General features: G+C 26.3%; 2 protein-coding genes across 2 annotated transcripts; both read left to right on the top strand.

The window, feature by feature from the left end:
• The first annotated feature begins 1,750 nt into the window (after positions 1-1,750).
• Positions 1,751-6,687, top strand: LOC145836717 (neprilysin-3-like). The gene is made up of 11 exons (XM_082944498.1): positions 1,751-1,864; positions 2,089-2,205; positions 2,420-2,697; positions 2,966-3,152; positions 3,563-3,894; positions 4,094-4,244; positions 4,440-4,589; positions 5,067-5,132; positions 5,861-5,965; positions 6,277-6,356; positions 6,588-6,687. The coding sequence occupies exons 1-11, from the start codon at positions 1,751-1,753 to the stop codon at positions 6,685-6,687; spliced, it is 1,680 nt and encodes a 559-aa protein (XP_082800624.1).
• A 2,648-nt stretch (positions 6,688-9,335) lies between these two features.
• LOC145837090 (uncharacterized) lies at positions 9,336-14,066 on the top strand. The gene is made up of 6 exons (XM_082944862.1): positions 9,336-9,467; positions 10,742-10,784; positions 11,010-11,107; positions 11,342-11,464; positions 13,412-13,565; positions 13,781-14,066. Exons 1-6 carry the CDS (start codon positions 9,458-9,460, stop codon positions 13,893-13,895), a joined length of 543 nt encoding a protein of 180 aa, XP_082800988.1. The 5' UTR covers positions 9,336-9,457; the 3' UTR covers positions 13,896-14,066.
• The last annotated feature ends 4,568 nt before the right edge of the window (positions 14,067-18,634 follow it).

The raw sequence follows: 18,634 nt of genomic DNA, 5'->3' as shown, positions 1-18,634 counted from the left end.
TAAGTATTTTTATGTAAAATTTAAACAGTTTGATATACGTTGTTTTTAAAAGTTATAGGTACACTTCAAATACAGATTAGTGTTTTAAAATATAAAAATTAAAATTAATAAACCATATAATTTTTGTTGAGGAAAATTAATTAGCTAAATAATAGCGGTATTTGTTTTATGTAAATTACTATTGTAATATACCATATTACTTTAAAAAGTATTGTAAAAATCTCTGGCACAAAAAAAAATCTCTTTTCGACTGTTAGAGGGCTTTATTCACTTAAAATAAAAACTATAGAACTTTAAGTATGTTTTTAATTTTAAAATGTTTTGTAAAACTATGTATGCTATTAAGTTGTTGCAGCGTCGAAATAACTTACTAGTTTAGTGATATGCTTATAAACCGGAGATTTTCTCAATTTAGTTTTGTATCTGATAAAACTTGGTCAAAACTTTCACACGCTAGTTCAACGTTTTAGACTTCATAATCAATAGAACTTGTTTTAAAGTATAAAGCTCCTACAGGAAAGTTTGAATTGTGTTTCAAGTTTTAAATGAATTATCATTTATTGACAAAACTTCAAACGATAGTAAAAATTTGTAGATATTAAAATAAACACCAGAGGACTGTTTATAACTAGCAAAGACAAAAGCAAAACTTTATAAGTAGAAAATTGTAATATCATAATCTTTCACTTTGCAAACTTACTTGTATTTTCAGTTTCCGCCTCATTGTCAATGCTAGATGAAAGTACAAATCCGTGCAATAACTTCTACCAGTTTGCTTGCGGGGGATACATTTCCAGAAAAAATTCAAGCCAGTCTCTAGAAATGTGGATGGACGAAGGCAAGGAGAAGCAAAGAAAAAAATTTGAAGGTAAAACTCTTTTGAAATTTTTAGTTATTTTTTTAAAGCTGAGCAACGACTTGGGCAAAGTATATTCTTTACGTACTTACAAAATATATAGCTTTAATAAGGATTACGTGGAGTAGCTAGCCAGTTTTTTTTAACACATAGAACTAAAAAATTGCAAAGTTTTTTTTGATAAACGTAGAAAAATATATCTGTGTGTTTTTATTTGTAACGGTCAGTATAGAAAATTTTTAGTACAACAAAAAACTTTTCTTACTTTTTATAATTTCTCTACCTTTAAAATAAAGATACAAAATTGTATTTTTTACATATCGATTACTATTTTTTTCTTAAAGCATAAATTAATTTTTGACTTTAGCACTTAGTACTTAAATGATGATTTTAAAAAATAGTTTATACACCAATAACACTTAAAAATTATACTAGACATACTGAATTCAACAATTCTTGAAAGCGACTCTTCTTCAGTTAAAAAAGCAAAGAAGTTTTACAAGTCTTGCAAAAAGCTAACTGCTGGTAAAATTGTTAAAATGTTTATACGACAAAGCTAAATATAGTTTGCTAACAATTACATAGCTTCTATTTTTGTTATAAATAGAAATAGTTTAGAAAAGTCCAACAACAATTATTGGAACTTAGTTACGTGTAATTTAATTTAATTTTGTAACTAAAATGCATTTTTTTATGAAACTTTAAATAATTTTAACAAAGTTGAAACTGCAAATAGCAAAAGTAAGAACTTCAAATACTTATTGACCAAGTTGTATTTAAGTTTTTAAAAAACAACAAATTACAAATTTAGACACACACGAATTTACTTATTTTCTGAAAAATGCTGGACACCTAATTAATAAAATCGATGTCGTGCGTAATACGTCGGACAAAATGAACCACAGCCTGGAAGAGCGACTTGCCAACTACGAGTTTATTGGATTGAACCAATATATCGCCACTGGGATGACGATCAATCCTCTTGACGCTACCAAGCACATTTTAGCAGTAATATATATTCAATTGAGTTTTCTGATGTTAAAATTATGCTATAATACTTTTTTACGATGTAAAAACAAAAATATCAATCTAAACATTCTTCTCCGAAAATTAAGAACCTCAATGTGTATTTATACGTACTTTTTTTTCTTTTACTACCTGATGTTTTTTTTTTTAAACAGAAGATGTAATTACTAAAGTTAAAACAAATGTAAAGTAACTATTTTGTTAAGCAAAATAAACTGGAAAAGCACAAATTAAATCAGGTCAAGCTGCTTTATGTAAGAGACAAGATGGAACAGGACAAAATGAATCTAACTTCAGATTCAAATGAGGAAAAAACAAAAGGGGTAATTGTTTGTTAGCTGAAACGAAATATTGTAGCTATTTCTAGATTTTACATATTGGTTAAATAACACGATAATAGTTCGAGATGTTTCTTAATTTTCGCTTTTCAAAGCTGTGTTTTTTTTTTGGAAACATATTAGGGTAAAAGTATTAATGTCTAAATTGAACTTTGTTGATATATAAGTCATTTAATATTAAATACAACATGCTTTGCAGGTATTAGGGAAAATTCAGTATAGAGAGCAACTTATTTTAAAAAAATACCCAAAAAAACTGCCTGGAAACACAGCAGAGCGACAGATGACGTTAAGAGAAGCCGACAACATGATGAGAGATTTTAACTTGACAAAATACGTGGAAATAATTCTCAGTAAAATTACCAATGGCAGCGTGACAGTAAAACCTGATGACGAGATAATTTTTACTGACAAATACAACGCATCTGCAACGCTTGCGAGCTTTTTGAGAGACATGAGAAACAATAAAGAAGTTTTGTTAGTTTATAGGGTTTTACCGAACTACAAAAGTTGTAACAGTCTTAAGTTGCATTTATAATATTTTTCTGTTTAATTATTGTCGGAAAAACGGTTGATAGGTATTTTTAAAGTTTTTATTTGTTAAAGACTAATTAGGTTTTTGTATATATGCTCTTAAAAAAAATAACTTTTACTTATAAATATTAAATAAAAGACTACCAAAAAATTGAGTTAAGCTTAAACAAATACTAATAATGTTTCTTTTAAAATCTACCAAATTTTTCAGCTCGGATGTAATTGGTAATACGGAGGCTTGTATTCATATTTGTCAGAACCATAGGGGTAGTTTGTGCAACATCAAGACCGACAGTGACCACTTCTGTTTGGATCAGACAGAAAATCTCATGGGTCTTCCGCTAGCTGCAATGTTAATCAAGAAGCAGCATCATAGAATCAGAAGAGCCGCGAGACGAGTTAGTTGCGCAACTTAGTATTGTGCTTGTACGAGTTTTCCAGTCAAAAAGTGTTGTGCTATTAATTATACCTAATAAAAAACGTTTTTAAGTGTTTAAAAAGATTTGTGTTTGAATACAATGCTCTTTAACCAAAGTCTATTAATTTTTTGTTTCAGTTTGATAACTTACGTAAGAGATAATATACATGTATAAGAACTGATATTTCTGTGAGGTATATCTTAGCACAAAATTTCATAACAGTGTAAAAGCTATTTGTTTTCGTTTAAATCTTAAAGAAAAAGAATTGAATACTGAATGTATAACTTATTTATTATTTTAAAGACTTTATAACTAAGGTGGGTAAACTTATTGATTCGATAAAAAATTTTCAACCAAATTATTCCAACGTTATTAGTTTTCCTTTACAGGTTAGAGAAATGTACACGAACATTCGCAATTCGTTCGTCGAATCAATGGAAGTATCCCATTGGACGAGCCGCGGCACGAGAGAGGTGGCCGTGGAAAAAATCAACAACATAATGGCCCTGATCGGATATCCGAGTTATCTGGACGAAACTCCGCGGAAGCATCAGAACATGACGGAAATTGACCGGTACTTCGAGGAGGTTAGCATCGACCCCGGTAGCTATGACGACGAAGACCAGAGGATGGAGGCTTTCATCAGAAACGTGGAAGGCCTGGCCATGAACGAGAGAAGGAGGGATGTTGAGAAAATTTACAAGCCGGTCGACAGATTGTCGTGAGTTTTGTTTTGAAGCAGCTGTGCGGGCAACTAAACGCTTGAAAATATTCATGCAGTTTAGGTTGAGAGAAAACTTAAAAAAAATAGCGATGAACATGGTGAAATCGGTGAATAAATACCCAATAAACTCTCTGTACAATCGACTAATTAAAAACGCTTACTTTTGCAAACAAAAATTAATGAATACTTTTTACAGCACCTTCCAAATGACTAAGGCAGTTGCGTTTTATGTACCGATCAAAAACGGTTTGTCTGTGCAACTTGGCCATTTCCATCTCCCTTGGTTTTCGGGTAAAAGAGCTGAGTTTATGAACTACGGCGCTATTGGGTTCGTTGTCGGACATGAAGTGAGTTTTTAAAAATTGTTTCTGGTTTATTTTGTTGCTAAGAAAAATAACTTCAAGCTAAAGCTAACAGGGTAAGAATTTTTTTTAAATCAGTTTTGTTTGTAAAGCGCATAGTTTAACACTCATTTTTACCATAATATCAAACTCAAACAAGTGACGTTAAACTACCGCTAATATTGAATCAATTTCGCAAAGATTACCCACAGTGTTGATAACCTGGGTGGCAAATACGACAAAATTGGTAACAAAATAAACTGGTGGAGTGAGCACTCTGCAGAGCATTTTAAGAAAAAGTCTGATGAAATGATAAAAGAATATTCGAAACTGGTCTACCATGGTCGAAATGTTAGAAAACTTTATTTTAATTTGTATTCAATTAAAAATTGTGTTCATATGCTTCTTATGTCTTATAAAAGTCAAGACTTATGTTATTATGAAATATACTTAGTTTTAATGTTTTTTAAAACTAGTTTTTATGACTTAAAGAGTTATCAAAGAGGCATCGAATCATTTTTATTTAAAACCTGTTACACTATTTAATTTATCAAAAAATAGTAAAATCATATTCAGAGCCAAGCGGTATGTTACTTAATGCCTAATATAAAATATTTACTATGATAAAAAATAAAACTAAGTTACATCCGTAGTTTATCAATCCCTACATTAACAGTTCAAAGCAAAATTTTATCTTGTAAGCATAGAATAAAAACGCTTTCTAATTTTAAACTTTTATACACTTTTCTTCCAATTTGTAAATGATTTTATCAATTGCTTGAGTATCCTGAAAACTATGTAAATAAAGGTTTTCTTTTTTATGTTTAGATAGATGGAAAAGCTACCTTAGGCGAAAACATTGCAGATCTTGGAGGTTTGAAATTTGCATACAAAGTAAGTTGATAAGTTTCCAAGTAAAACCAAAACTTTACTTTAAGACATGGCATACCATTTTTAAAATAGTGTTCGCTGTTAGTTAAAGTTAATGACTCGCCTGTTTTATTTGCTTCCGTACAATAGTTTATAATTAGTAATACATACATTACATTTATTTACTACTACAGTTTAAAAAAAGTATAAAAAAAAATTAAAAACTATCAAAATAAAAGTACATCTTACATTAGTATCTACTATTTGCTTATACTTAGCACATAGTCTAGTATACTAGTTTAACAAACGAATTATTTTGAGTGATATTATTCTACAAAGTGAACATATAAAAAGCATAGTATCCTATAAGTTTTCTAAAAACAAAATATTTTAGCCATCTTAATTTTTTTGTTTAGCTAGTACGATACAAATTCTTCTATTTTTAATAAAATCATAAATTTGTTAAACCTTACTAAAATTAAAATAGTAGCTGATGGGTAATGTAAAATTTAAAAAATAGTATATAAATATTTTATAAACATTTTTACTTTGCATTAAAAATAGTAAATTTAAAATTAAATACTTCAATCATATTATGATCACTGATTTTCTTTATTTTATTAGAAAATCTTATGTTACCGACTAACTAAAAATTAATTTATTTTAAATGTTCTTTTTTATAAAAAAGGGCTATACAACAAAAAATGCCTTTTTAATAAAAAAAATAAAAACATTTAAAAACTAATATTTAGGGACTTAAGAAATGGCAAAATTCAATGAAAATGAGACGATCAAAACGTATAGATGGCTTAAACAAATGGAGCGAGGAAAAAATGTTCTTTTTGAGCTTCGCTCAGGTATGATTACGATACTGTTAAATTTCAAACTTGTTCTAAAAATAGTTGTAAGGTTAGTTACAATAAATACAAATGTAGGTTAAATATTTTTTTTACTTTTTAAGTTTATCATGAAAAAGATCATAATGTGAATAGACAATGTTAATATTAAGTATCAAAATTTATTTTACAAAACCTAGATTTGTGTTGTTTAAAATATTCGCAAGGTTTAAAAAACTTTAATTGTTGTGCAGCCAATTAGTGAAATTAAGTTTATTCATGTTTTTTCTTTTGAAAAACACTATAAAAGCAGAAAAAGTCTTTTTTTTCAGGATTGGTGCACCAAAGAAGGATCAGACCCGAATGATTTAGAAGAATTAATGTCAGATGTACATATGCCTCCAAGACTGCGGTAAATTAAAATTAGTATTTTTAATAAAATCGACTCAATTTAGTTAGCACTGATGTGTTATGTAGATTTCTATTAATATTTTTTTCTAACGCGAGCCCTTAATTGTTTAAATAAATAAAATCGTAGCTTTTATAAAAATGTATTGAAAAAACTTTTCAGATAAATCTAATTTAATGCTACAAACACATTAAAAACTTTATCAACTTTAGTTCTTATTAATTTTTTTCTAAGCGTAATGATGACGTTGAAAAACTTTGATGAGTTTGGTAAGGCGTGGGAGTGCAAGAAAGGAGACCCGATGTATCCTGAAAAAACTGTGGGAGTCTGGTGACGGACATAATACGCTTTGAAATATCATTGGACGATTTTACTTGACATCTACTTTTATAATTTTTATCAAAATTTTATGTTAGCAACAGAACTTTTATTTCAAAATTGTATTAACAGTTTATAACTCAGTCTCCTTGTTTTATCTTTATATTTTCAGATGAAAACTAGCTGCTTTTGTGTTTTCATTATATTCTATTTTAATTACTGATATTTCTTTTAACAGAATTTTAGTCTTTACTGAATAGATTACTAAGCAGTTTAGGAGTATATTTTAAGTAAGTTGCTAAATAGAATTAACTCATTAAAAATAAGTTTTTTTTACTGGTAGTTTGTTATTTCTTTTTTTTTTTTAATGAAAAAAGACAAAGAAAAAACTGTGTGCAAATATTAGTTTCTAACTATTAAATAGGTTTTTTTTCAAAGATAAGAAAGCTTTAGTTTTTAACATTCCTTTTTTGGTTCTATAAAATTTTTCTTTAGACACTTTTTCATTTTTATGCTATTTATTTGATTAAAAACAGACAACCATACGAAACAGTAGTTTTCTAAAGCTTTATTCAAATATATTAAACATTAAAGTTTGATTATTTAATGTGTTTAGATTTTTTTAATTAAAATATTTTTATTTGTTCCCTTAAAATTAATGATAAACTAAAGTTACTCACAAATAATTTTAGTAACTTGATAGTTTTATCATTTTTAATACTTAAAGTTTTCTTTATTTCTAACAACTTTTAACTATTTTTTATCTTAGATATAAGATACTGTTGTTTTGATATTTATTATCTAATATTCGTTATAAGTAAGACAAACAGTTAAAAAAATGTTCTTAAAAAAAGCGGTTAAAAATTTAGTTGTATAGTTTTCGGAAAATATCGATTATTATTGTAAATGCTACTTATAGTATGAAACTATGTTATATTCTGTTAGTTTTTAGCGAAAAAATAAAACTTCACACTTAGATTATTTTAAAAATAAAATAAGAAAAAAAAATAAATAAAAAGAAAACTTTTAAAAACAAAAGCAGATAAGTTACAAAAAATTTCTCACAATGTTGTAAAGAAAAGTAGAAGTTTTGTTGTCCGAAACATCAAAGTTTCAAAAGTACAGTTTCTACTTAACCTTTCTAACATTGCAGATAATAAATTTGTTTAACTTTTTATTAAAGTTTAATGTTTTACTGCTGTAAAATATTTTTTTAAATCTTTTTGCAAATAACAAAGTTATATTTGTTTCTACACTTTTCTTATCAAATTAACAATGCATTTATTTTTTTGAAGTATTTAATAAGTAACAAAGATAATTTTAAAACTATTTAAGCAAAATCTTTAGTGAGAAATAAAATAGGATTCTATTTCCTAAACCTTTTTTATTATTTTTAACCTTGAATTTCGTTATTTTAACAAGTTGATGGTTCAATTTAGAATATAGTTAAAAAAGTCAGATGCACTCCGAAGAACCTGAAGCTATCCTACCTATCATTCGTACACCGTAACTAGAATAAACATAAAATGCATAAAACTTTAACTAAAACTTGGTATAATTACAAAACTTCTACAAAATAACTCCAAGCTTAAACTGAAACCATTAGAAAAAAATATTCGAATGACTTTAAATTTGCGAAACAAGTTTGCTTGTATTTAAAATTTACCTAAAGTTATTTTTTAGTTTGTTACAAACTTGAAGGTAAAACATGCATTGTTAGTGTTTTTTTTTACGTTAATTTTTCTTATAAGTTGCTAATGGTGCACAAAATTGAAACGTTTTCACAAAATCTGAACTAAACTCTAAGTTTTCTATTCCTTTTAATATGTTTTATAAAGTATTAAGTCATATTTGTGTTTTTAATAACTAATTTTTTATATAATAAAGATAACTATAATAGTATGAGAATACAAAGACTTGTACATCTTTTCAAAATAAATGTTGCTTTGATTTTTTTAAACTCCTTCATTTTTTCAGTAGAATCTAAATAATCTCATCAACAAATTGTATAAGTACCTCGAACGTCGAAGAAAACATAAAATTATAAACAGTACTAAGTATAACGTGTTTAAAATTTTATTCATGAGCTTTACATATACTTTGTTTAAACTATTCAAAACTTTAGTTTTAAAACTGCGCATTTTAACAAAGAAAAATAGTTGACTACACATAAGAGAAAGAAAAAATAAAAGTTACGTCTTTCCTTTTTTCCATGTAATTTCACTAGCGGCAGAGAAAGCAGAGCACTAAATTGCATTAGGCATAAATTTGTACAAACTTTCTTTGTGATACAAACTAGTTTGAAATAAGTTTTGATTTGTTAGTAATAAAGAAAACGTTGTTATAGCCAAGTCTATTTGATTATGTTGATAGTTATGGCTCTTATTTCATTAAATTAAAAATACAAAAAATTGATTTATTCGTAAAAGAATGCTTGATTTCTATCTGTTTAACTTTTTTTTTTTAATTTTTGACAAAAAAGATGCTTTGTAAGTATTATTAGTTTGATGTTTGCACTTTTCAATCATTGTTTTATTAAATATTTTAAAACTAATAGTTCGCATAAACTGTTTAGAAAATAAAACTAATTACTACTTTGTTTAAAAAAGGTAAACTTGTCTATGTAGTTTTAAACTTTATCATGCGCTTCAAATCTTTACTTGTAGGTTTACTTTAGAGGCACGTAAAAATAAGATTACAATTTAACCTAGCAACGCATGGTGTCAAAAGTTTAAATAAAACAGGGAAAAACAGCTGTCTCGCACAAATAAAACTCGACTTGAACTATGACGAAAGGTTTTATTTTTGTTTTTAGAAATTATCTACTTAGTATTTAAAGCATAATTTAAAACTGTTTTTTCATTTGAACTGTTTTCGTAAGTCATACTAAGTTAGTTTTTTACATATTAGATAATTTCTAGTTTAACTAAATTTAATTAGTGCTAAGGACCAAAATATTATAATATATATGGTTTTCTTTTATAAAGTAAGTCACCAAAAGTTTAAAGCTTACAAAAAGTCACTTGTATTAAAAGTAAATAAGTAAAAAAAACATATGCGCCACACAACTATAGCAAAAGTTATTGTAGTTTGTACACCTAAAAATAAAGAAAGTATATTTTTGTGTTGTATCTGTAAGCAAACCAGTAATTTTTAGATAATTTTCTACACTTACGTTTTAGATTAAAATTAAACTGTAAAAACAAAACAGTTTAAAATATTTACTGCTATTTAAATATAAGGTTGCATGTAGTATAACTTAGTAGTAAACTTTAAAAGGCGATAGAACAGTTATACGATCAAAAAAATGTAAATTAATAAACAAAATTTATGATCACAATACCTGCGATATTTCTAAATATTACAAAGATTTAAATCGCTGAACCAGCGTGTTTTGCAAAGTTGGTATTTTAATTTGTTTAATTGATTAGCAAGCTTTTAAGTCGCGGTGAAACTTGCAGCCGACTTAATTAATAAAGAAAGGTTCTGCTTGTTTGTCATTTCTGCATGAGTTTGATTGACAGTAGATGAACTTCACCTAAAAATAGCACAAATATGACAAAATGTGTATAAATGTTCTAATTTGCGTATTGTTGGTCCAATACGCATATAATCGGTTTGTTTTATATCTGATTCGATGTTAGATGGTATTGCGTATTACACATTCGTATTGCGATTTAAGTCTAACATTTGACAAAATGTTAACATCTAAAATATTTAACATTTGTGTTCATAAGTTCAACTAGAGAGTTCTTTTTTAAAGATGTCAAACTTTTAAATGTAGAACATAACGTTATAGAATTAACAACTAAGAGGTAGTAAAGGTAGTAAGAGGATTTTTAGTAAAGTAGATTTAAGTTGACACACTTTGAAAGTATTGGTCCCTTGACAATAACTTAAAACATTAAACCGACGTTTATACTCTTGAGTCTCTAATGAGCTAATCTTTGTTTTATTTCACTTTAATTTTTATGTTATAACTTAAAAAAACCTCTTTTCAATTTTTAGTAATCATAATTAGAAATATTAACGTTAAGATTGTATGATTAACCACTAGACTATTTTTTCAGTTCTACCTGCACGGAATTGGTTCAAGAATAACAAAAGCGTCAGGTTTTTTTTCATTAAAGCTAAAAGTTTTTCCTACTACTATACTGTAAAAATATTAACAAAAACCTTCAAGTTAGAAAAAGTCTTACTATACTGTTTATACTTATTAAAACCAAACAATTTTACTATTACACTGACGTAAAAGTATTCATCTTTTTAACTTTTAAATTCTTGTTAATGGCATTTTTTATTTGAATAAAACTAAAATATTATCTGTTGTTTTTTTAGCATTGACAACACGCAGAAACTGCACTTAAGCACTGAATCAAAACAATTTTTAACTACATTTTACCAAGACACACAAACCATAGAAAATAATTACATCGGTTAGTTTGGTTTTGATCAAATTTTATTTCTAGGTTTAAAAACGTCATGCTAAAAAAATCTAAAAGTAATCAAACAGATCGTTTTTTTCAGTGAAATTCAAGTTGATTTATTTTTAATTTAACAATAAACTAATTATTGGACTTTAAGTTAACTAAAAAATTCAAGTTTTAATATAATGATTTGTTTTAAAATTAAAAATAAAATTAACACTTATTTTTTTCATCCGTAAACAGAAGAAGACGACGGAGAGGTGACGTCCCTGAGTTGCTGGATCGAATCCGGATCCCAATCTGAATCCGATTTCAGAAAAGGTGCCTCCCCTTTCCACATGTCCCTCATGTCAGATTCTCCTCTAGGTAATTTTGTTGTTACTAGTGCTACTAGAAAGTATGTAAAAAATATGTGAACATAGAATTTCGGAAAAAAAAACTTGACAGTTAATAAGTGTTAATAAAATTAGTTTGCTTTAAAATATTTTTTTACGTATATATGAAATAAAATATTTTCATTAAATTTCAAAATTGAGTTCGGTAAAAAAAAAATCAGTTGTTACACACAATGATTGAAATTGTATTTATTTTGTCAAAAAACTTTAAACGCAAAAAATAATACATGCCCCGTTGGAGTGAACAAAGCTAAAAAGTTGTCGTAATGGATTTTTAAACCCTATCAGAAATAAATAATTCATAGATGAGCCAGTTATGTTTGCTCGCCAGCAGTGTGAAGGCAAAAGCTGACCAACTTTTAATTACTTTAAATAAATCTTACTCAGAAAAAAAGTTTTATTTTGTAAAACTAGATTACACATATGCAAAAAAATTGGATGTATTTTATTATTTGTAACTCATTATGTATTCCTAAAAATTATAGAAATTGAATTTTATTTGTAGTTTTATTGGCTTTTTTAATGAAGTAATGCGTTGTAATTTAAAAACTGGAGTTTTTTATCTTTAAAGTTAAGTTCAAACCATAAACATGCGATGTCATAATTTTATTTTTAGTTCGATAAAACATCTTATGGCATTAACCCAAGTTTTAAATGTGTTTTAACGTAAGGAAAGTACATTATGATTTAAGTTGTTTGAAAACTCATCGGAATAAAAAAACAAATTTAAAGGCTTGTTAGTTAATTTCTTTTAATTAGTAAAACTTTTGGCAAGGTACCTAAGAAGCCTTTGAAATAAGGTACCTAAACCTTTTAGTTAACTAAAGCAATAATAGTTTAAAATACTTTTTTAGTTTTGTTTTGCAATATTACTGTGTATTGGTCTAACTTCAACCTAATTTAGGCTAAAATATACAAAACGTTATGGATATGTTATCAAAAACCATTGCTAGGATTTTTTTTTTATGTTTCTATGGTTTATAACAGTTTTGTTTAAAATTAACAATTTTCCAAAGTTTTTTTTTGTCTGGAACATTCTAAATTCATTAATATTTTGAATTTTGTAAGCTGGAAAGTGTTCAAGTCTTTAACAAGCTTCAATTAAAGGTAAAAGTTAAACTTAAAAACAAATTATTAAATATTTATATATGTTTTTATCTGTAAAATTGTTGCTGGCATCTAGCTACGTTTTAGAACGCGTTGACTTTAATTGGTTTTATCAACATTAATAAACAATGAGTTGTATCTAGTCAATATAAAATTCTTTAATAACTTTTCAAAGATTGTTTCTTGATGTAAGATTGATATTTTCTGTTTAAAGCTTTTAACCTTTACAAAAACTTTGTACAATGTTTTTTTAAAACGTTAAACCTATTAAGAAAAATTTTACTAATACAATTTAAAATGGTGTTTACAAAATTATTTTGTGTGGTGTTAACAAACCACTAAACAAAAGCAATTTTTTTAAGCGTTAACTATACTGAACTTTTTTAATATGCAGCTTTAATCTAGTTATAATAAGAAAACGATATTACTAAAATAACTTTTATAAATTCAACAAACACTTTCAGGATTAAGCAAGTTTATATATTTTCATGATATTTTTTTGTAAGTGCATAAGTAGTTTTATTTGTGTAATCTTAGAGTTTTAGTATTTGGTGTAAAAAATACACAACTGCTTGTATGATTTAGTTAGTTTTTAATTATTCATAGTAGCTAAAAAAAAAATAATATGACGAAAATAAATATTTTGTGGTTTAATCACGCTTTTTAATACAAAAAAACATAAAATTGTTTTGTAAATACACACCTATTTCGACATTAAAAAAATATTCAAATACACAAACAACTTTAATTACATTAATAGTTCAGCGGTGGTGCAACTGTATCATTATATTTTCACAAACCCTATTCACAGCCACGGTTGCCGAGGAACCCAGGAGGCGACCTCCCAAACTCAACAAGAGGTACAGCAGCCTGCCAGACAACTGTCCCCTCCCTGAAACTTGCGCGTTGCACGATTGTGGGAAAACCCCCAGATACGAAACTTCTATGCTTGCCACTGACCTGAAGTTTGTTTGTTGATATTTTAAGTTCTGCACGTTAGCACACTTAGCACTTATAGCAAAGAAGCTGAAAACAAAACTATAATGGTTTTAAAACGTTCCTTTTTTTCACATATAAATTACATTTGGAAGCTATTAATAAACTAATGGAATTGCTTTTTATATCGAATTTTACCTAATATATATGATAACATAGGAAAAAATAAACTTATTAAATTAAGAAAACGAAGAAAACAGTTGGAGCATATTCATAGTATGAGAATTCAGGAACAGTATTTCGACTCGTTGTTCGAGAAATGTGAAGGAGAAAGTTCAACGACAGAAGAAAAAATATAAAATAACTGTAACTAAGTTAACTTGCAATCTTTTAACAGCTTTTTGTTGATCTACAATATTCAAGTTTGTTTGATAACAGTTTTGTTTAATACCAAGTTTTGCTTTTGATTTTTTTTTTTTGTATTAAAAACTATTTTGCCGTAGTAGCATAAATTGAACATGACAAGTAAAAAAAATCAATACATTATAACAAGCTTATTTCCACTTTCTTTGACTGCAGCTGTTTATATTTTACATAAGCTTTTCAAAATATATAAATTTCAACTCTTGACGATTTTTAGCAGCATATAAAAGTTTATTTCAATATTGCATTAACAAAGATTACTCATTATTTTAGTTTTTTATGTTTTTTTATAACTATGCGTAAAACATGTTTGAATAGCTAAACTTTTAATTAATTGTTTAATTTTAAAACACTTTGAACGGTTCTAAATATACAAATTTTTTGTTACCTTTTTAAACGTTTTAAAATACAGTATTTAGCTGAACTTTTATTTTTTTGTTTTGTAATCGTTATTAATTTAATTAAAGTTAGTAACGTAAAAGTTGTCCTAAATCTCAATAAAGTTATAGGTTATAAACTTTAAACACAAAAGTTGAAAATAAACGTTTTAAAGATTTGTAACTGTATTTAGTATCTAACTTTTATTTACATGATTACATAAGAGTTAGTTTCAATTTACCGATGTACTAACTAACTTCAGGTTATGTTTTTCTCTAAAGCTTTCATACTAATCAAAAACTTTACACTTAGGAAAACAATGTTACTGGACTATAAAATCTTGTTTTAAAAGTTTGTATTAAAACATTTATGGCTAATTTTTAAATAATACAAAAACCACAATTTAAACTTAACCAGCTTATATACATAAAACGTCAAAAAAAAGAGCTTCATATACTTTTACATTTTATTTGACAATACTTGGATACTTTCTTAATAATTTCCGAAATCGCTTAAACTTAATTAATTTTGTTACTTTTAAAACTATACCACCTCTCCACACTGTCAGTTCCGTAATAAGTATACTTATAACATTGAACAATTATTTTAAACAAATGAAACTGTAAGTTGATTTTACAACTCAAGTATAATATATATAAACAAAGACTGTATTAGCAGTTTTTTCAATTGAAGTTTTTCAACAAAAACGAAATCTAGTTTATTATTAAAAATAGTTTTTATAAGGAAATACTGTATTGTTTTTTCTGAGAAGCAATATAAAACGGTAAACTTTTTGACTGTTTGCTATGTTTAATAGATAACGTTAAAAAAATAAGGTTACGGCATAACAGTTAATTAATGCAATAGTTTTAAACACACAAACAGTAGACTTTGTTTTGTTAATGTTTATTTAATAAATTAAAAAAAAAATCAGCAATAAGTTAATTTTTTAAGTTTTTTTTTACTTGTTACTTTTTAAAGATCTTTTTGATCATAAAAAAAATGTTGTTAACTTACAATTCAAAGTTCCTTTGTACTTCAGAGCTTTTAGAGCTTAAGTTTAAGCTTCAGTGATTAACGAAACAACTTTCTAAAAAAAACAGTTATAGTTTATAAAATAAAAGCACATACTTAAATTTTTCAAAATAAAATGTTTAAATATATAAACTAAAAATATACCATGTAGTATGTCATATATTGTCTAAAATCATTACATTAATGCACACATAAATTTTTTGGGACAATAAAATTATAACTTTGATAATTTGTCTAAAAAAATATATATCTTTTTGTCCATAATAAGTTGTCCATAAGTTAAAAGATCTGTTTGTTTTATTGTTTTAACTGAGGACTTTTATAATTTCTAACTTATTAATGTATCTTTTTTCTATTTATTTTATTTAGCAAAAACATTTTTGAAACTAGTTTAATTTTTCTAAGCTTTAATTACTAAAGCAAATTTTTATACTAATAAAGATTTTCAAATACTAGTAATTTGCTTTGTTTTCAAATCATTTTTTAGAAACTTAAAAAACTCTCGAATCCTAATTAATAAAAGTTATTCAAGGTTTTTCGATAAAGTTTGCTGAACTATGTAGAAAAGCAAATATTTCAAATAAATGGAAACTTTTAATTTATGCTGTGTACAATTTAAAAAAGTACTTACTATTAAAATGGGTTGCACCTTAATGTAAAAAATCTAAAAAATGGTTGTTTTAGTAAGACTCAAAGTTTAGTTATTTGAAAAAAACTTGTGAATGTTATTTTTCTAAATCTTATATGCAAATGGTTACTATGTCAAAGTTTGTATGTTTTACATACATGTTACTTAACAACTTTTCGTAACAAAAGTAACGTATTGGTACACGTTGAGGAAATGATTTAATCTGTTTACGCTTTTACTGACACGTAAGGATTTGTTACGAAATAAAGCACAGCAAATACATACTTATCAAGTTATAACAAATTTAACAAAAGTTTTGTTTTTTTGTGCTAAAGAATGTAAAAGGCAAAAAAATATATAAAGCTGAGGAATAAACCTGAAAATGTAACAAAAGTATTACCATGTGTTAAGTAAATAACAGCAAAAGTATTATTAAAAAATGCAAAACAATAACTAGAATATCTTAAATGACTTAAATGTCTTTAATACCAACTTTTAAGCTATTAAGTGGCTGTTAAATTAATTAAATTTAAACAGTTTCTAATCAATTTTGTAGAAACGTCTACTGAATATTAGTTTTCGACTATCCTACTCCTTTTTACATTAAAATGGTATTCTAAAAAAACATATTGTTATGTTATGCTACTTTGAAAGTATCTCTTTAATAATGGTTGTTTTAGTAAAACTCAGTTTTGTTTTTAATTACTGTTTTGTATAAAGTTTACAACGTGCTAATAAGCCGTAAGCACCTTCTCTAGTTAGGGTGCAAAATTTACCAGAAAGTTTTTTTGCGTATCGGTTTTACTAAAATAAGTTAAAATCTATTAAAAGCAAACTTTTAAAGGCCAAATCATTACTTACACTGAAGAACAAATTTAAAATGTATTTTATTGAAAACCTAAATTCTTAGACTTGCACGAGTCGTGATGAAATTCAATACACGTTGCTAACCTCTATACTACACAGCTTTTAGGTATCTAAGAAATTAGTAAGATATTTATTTGATTTTGTCAAGAAAAAACCTTAGACTTAATAATTAAAATTTCAATTATGCACTCTATTGTTACCATGTTGTTTCTTCTCTCCTAAAACAAGTTGATTTGAAGATTTTGTAAAAAACTAGCTTATTTTCATATTTTTGTTATTTAAGTAAACTAGCATATTAAATATTTCTAATTTCATTGAAAAACAAAAAAAGCTGTTAATTTTTTGATGTATACAACATGTGTGAACTTATGGTAGAATTAAGCTTGAACTTAGCTACGTTTGTCAATACTAAAAAAAACAATAAATGTTTATATAGATATTAAATCTATGCAAGTGGGAACATAATTTTTATATTCTTTCAAAAGCTCACACACCCATTAAATTTGTTTCTTACGAACTATTAAGTCATTTAAGTATGGTTTTCAACTTCGTTTGGAAAAATAACAACTGTTATGGAAGTTGAAAGTGTATATCAAATTTGATATGAAAAACCCTACATGGTTAGAAAGATCCTTAAAAAACTATAGTGTGAATTATTTATGAGTACTCTGTACATTTTTTGCCAATTTTATAAGCAAAAAAACTACTTATTTGTTGTCATTTTAGATTGAAAATCAACAGTAAGCTTTAACTTGTTAATGTGACGTATGATTAACTGTTTTACAGTCTAACTAAATAATCCAAATCATTTCTTAACAACTGTTATCTTTTGAGTATAAAGTTTTTAAGAAGAGTACAGTTAAAAATCTAAAATAGTTTTTCCCAGTATATCACTCAAGACAGATGTGAAAACTTCTATGCAAAGGACAATAATCTGGTTTAAGAAAAGCTAGAGATTTTACTAACATTTTGTTTCAACATATTTTATGGTTTTTAATTCATTAAAATGTTAACTACAAATTATATATTTATGAAATGTGAAAAAATAATTAAAAGTAAAGAGTATGTACTTTTTGTATGACTTAAGAATAAGTTTGTATACAACAATATGCAGAAAGTTGTTCAACTTCATCTCAATTTTGCTTTTAGTATATGTTTTTTACTATCTTAGTGGTTAATATTCTGATTTTTTTATGTTTGCCTCACGAGCAACAAAAATTTTAGATAAAATGCCTTGAACGGAAACAGTTTGTTTTAATTAAAAGTACTATTTGCTAATCACTTTTTTAATCGTGTTTTTAATTATTATAAAGTAGACAAAGTTAAACTACAGGTTTGGAGCATTCAACTTTAACTTTAACTTTAACGCAACTTTGGTAACTTAATAAAAAGGAAAATAAAGTACAGATGGTTAACTACAAGAAAATGCTTTTTGGTTTATGTAGTTAAGAAGGTTACTTAAGAAAATGCTTTTTGGTTTATACATAACCTTCATAGTTAAGAAGCTCACAAAAACATTGATGTGTTTCTCACAACAAGCTTAACTCAATAATACTTTTAAATTACACCAAAGTTAGTTAAGTTAAATTTTTCATTTTACTTATATTTAAACTAGAATTAATCATTTCGTTATTGTAGTGCAAGCGTGTTTGCACGTAAATGAACATGCTAGAAACGACAAGGATGAATCATATTTTGAAGTATATAAGACTTGAAATTGCTATTGACACTACTAAATTAAAACCGCAATTGCTAAGCAGATTTGAA

The sequence above is a fragment of the Thalia democratica genome, chromosome 5, assembly GCF_965202585.1.
Source record: "Thalia democratica chromosome 5, ktThaDemo2.hap1.1, whole genome shotgun sequence".
In the NCBI taxonomy this organism is placed as follows: Eukaryota; Metazoa; Chordata; class Thaliacea; order Salpida; family Salpidae; genus Thalia; species Thalia democratica.
This window is presented reverse-complemented; position numbering and strand designations above follow the sequence as displayed.

What these genes read in the sequence shown, in the direction of transcription:
- LOC145836717 (XM_082944498.1), top strand. Translation starts at nt 1,751, where the DNA reads ATGAACCACAGCCTGGAAGAGCGACTTGCCAACTACGAGTTTATTGGA. An exon ending in ATGAGGAAAAAACAAAAGGG is followed by an intron (nt 2,206 to 2,419) that starts GTAATTGTTTGT and finishes CATGCTTTGCAG; the next exon opens with GTATTAGGGAAAATTCAGTA. An exon ending in AGAAACAATAAAGAAGTTTT is followed by an intron (nt 2,698 to 2,965) that starts GTTAGTTTATAG and finishes CAAATTTTTCAG; the next exon opens with CTCGGATGTAATTGGTAATA.
- LOC145837090 (XM_082944862.1), top strand. An exon ending in AAGAATAACAAAAGCGTCAG is followed by an intron (nt 10,785 to 11,009) that starts GTTTTTTTTCAT and finishes TTGTTTTTTTAG; the next exon opens with CATTGACAACACGCAGAAAC. An exon ending in ATGCTTGCCACTGACCTGAA is followed by an intron (nt 13,566 to 13,780) that starts GTTTGTTTGTTG and finishes TATTAAATTAAG; the next exon opens with AAAACGAAGAAAACAGTTGG.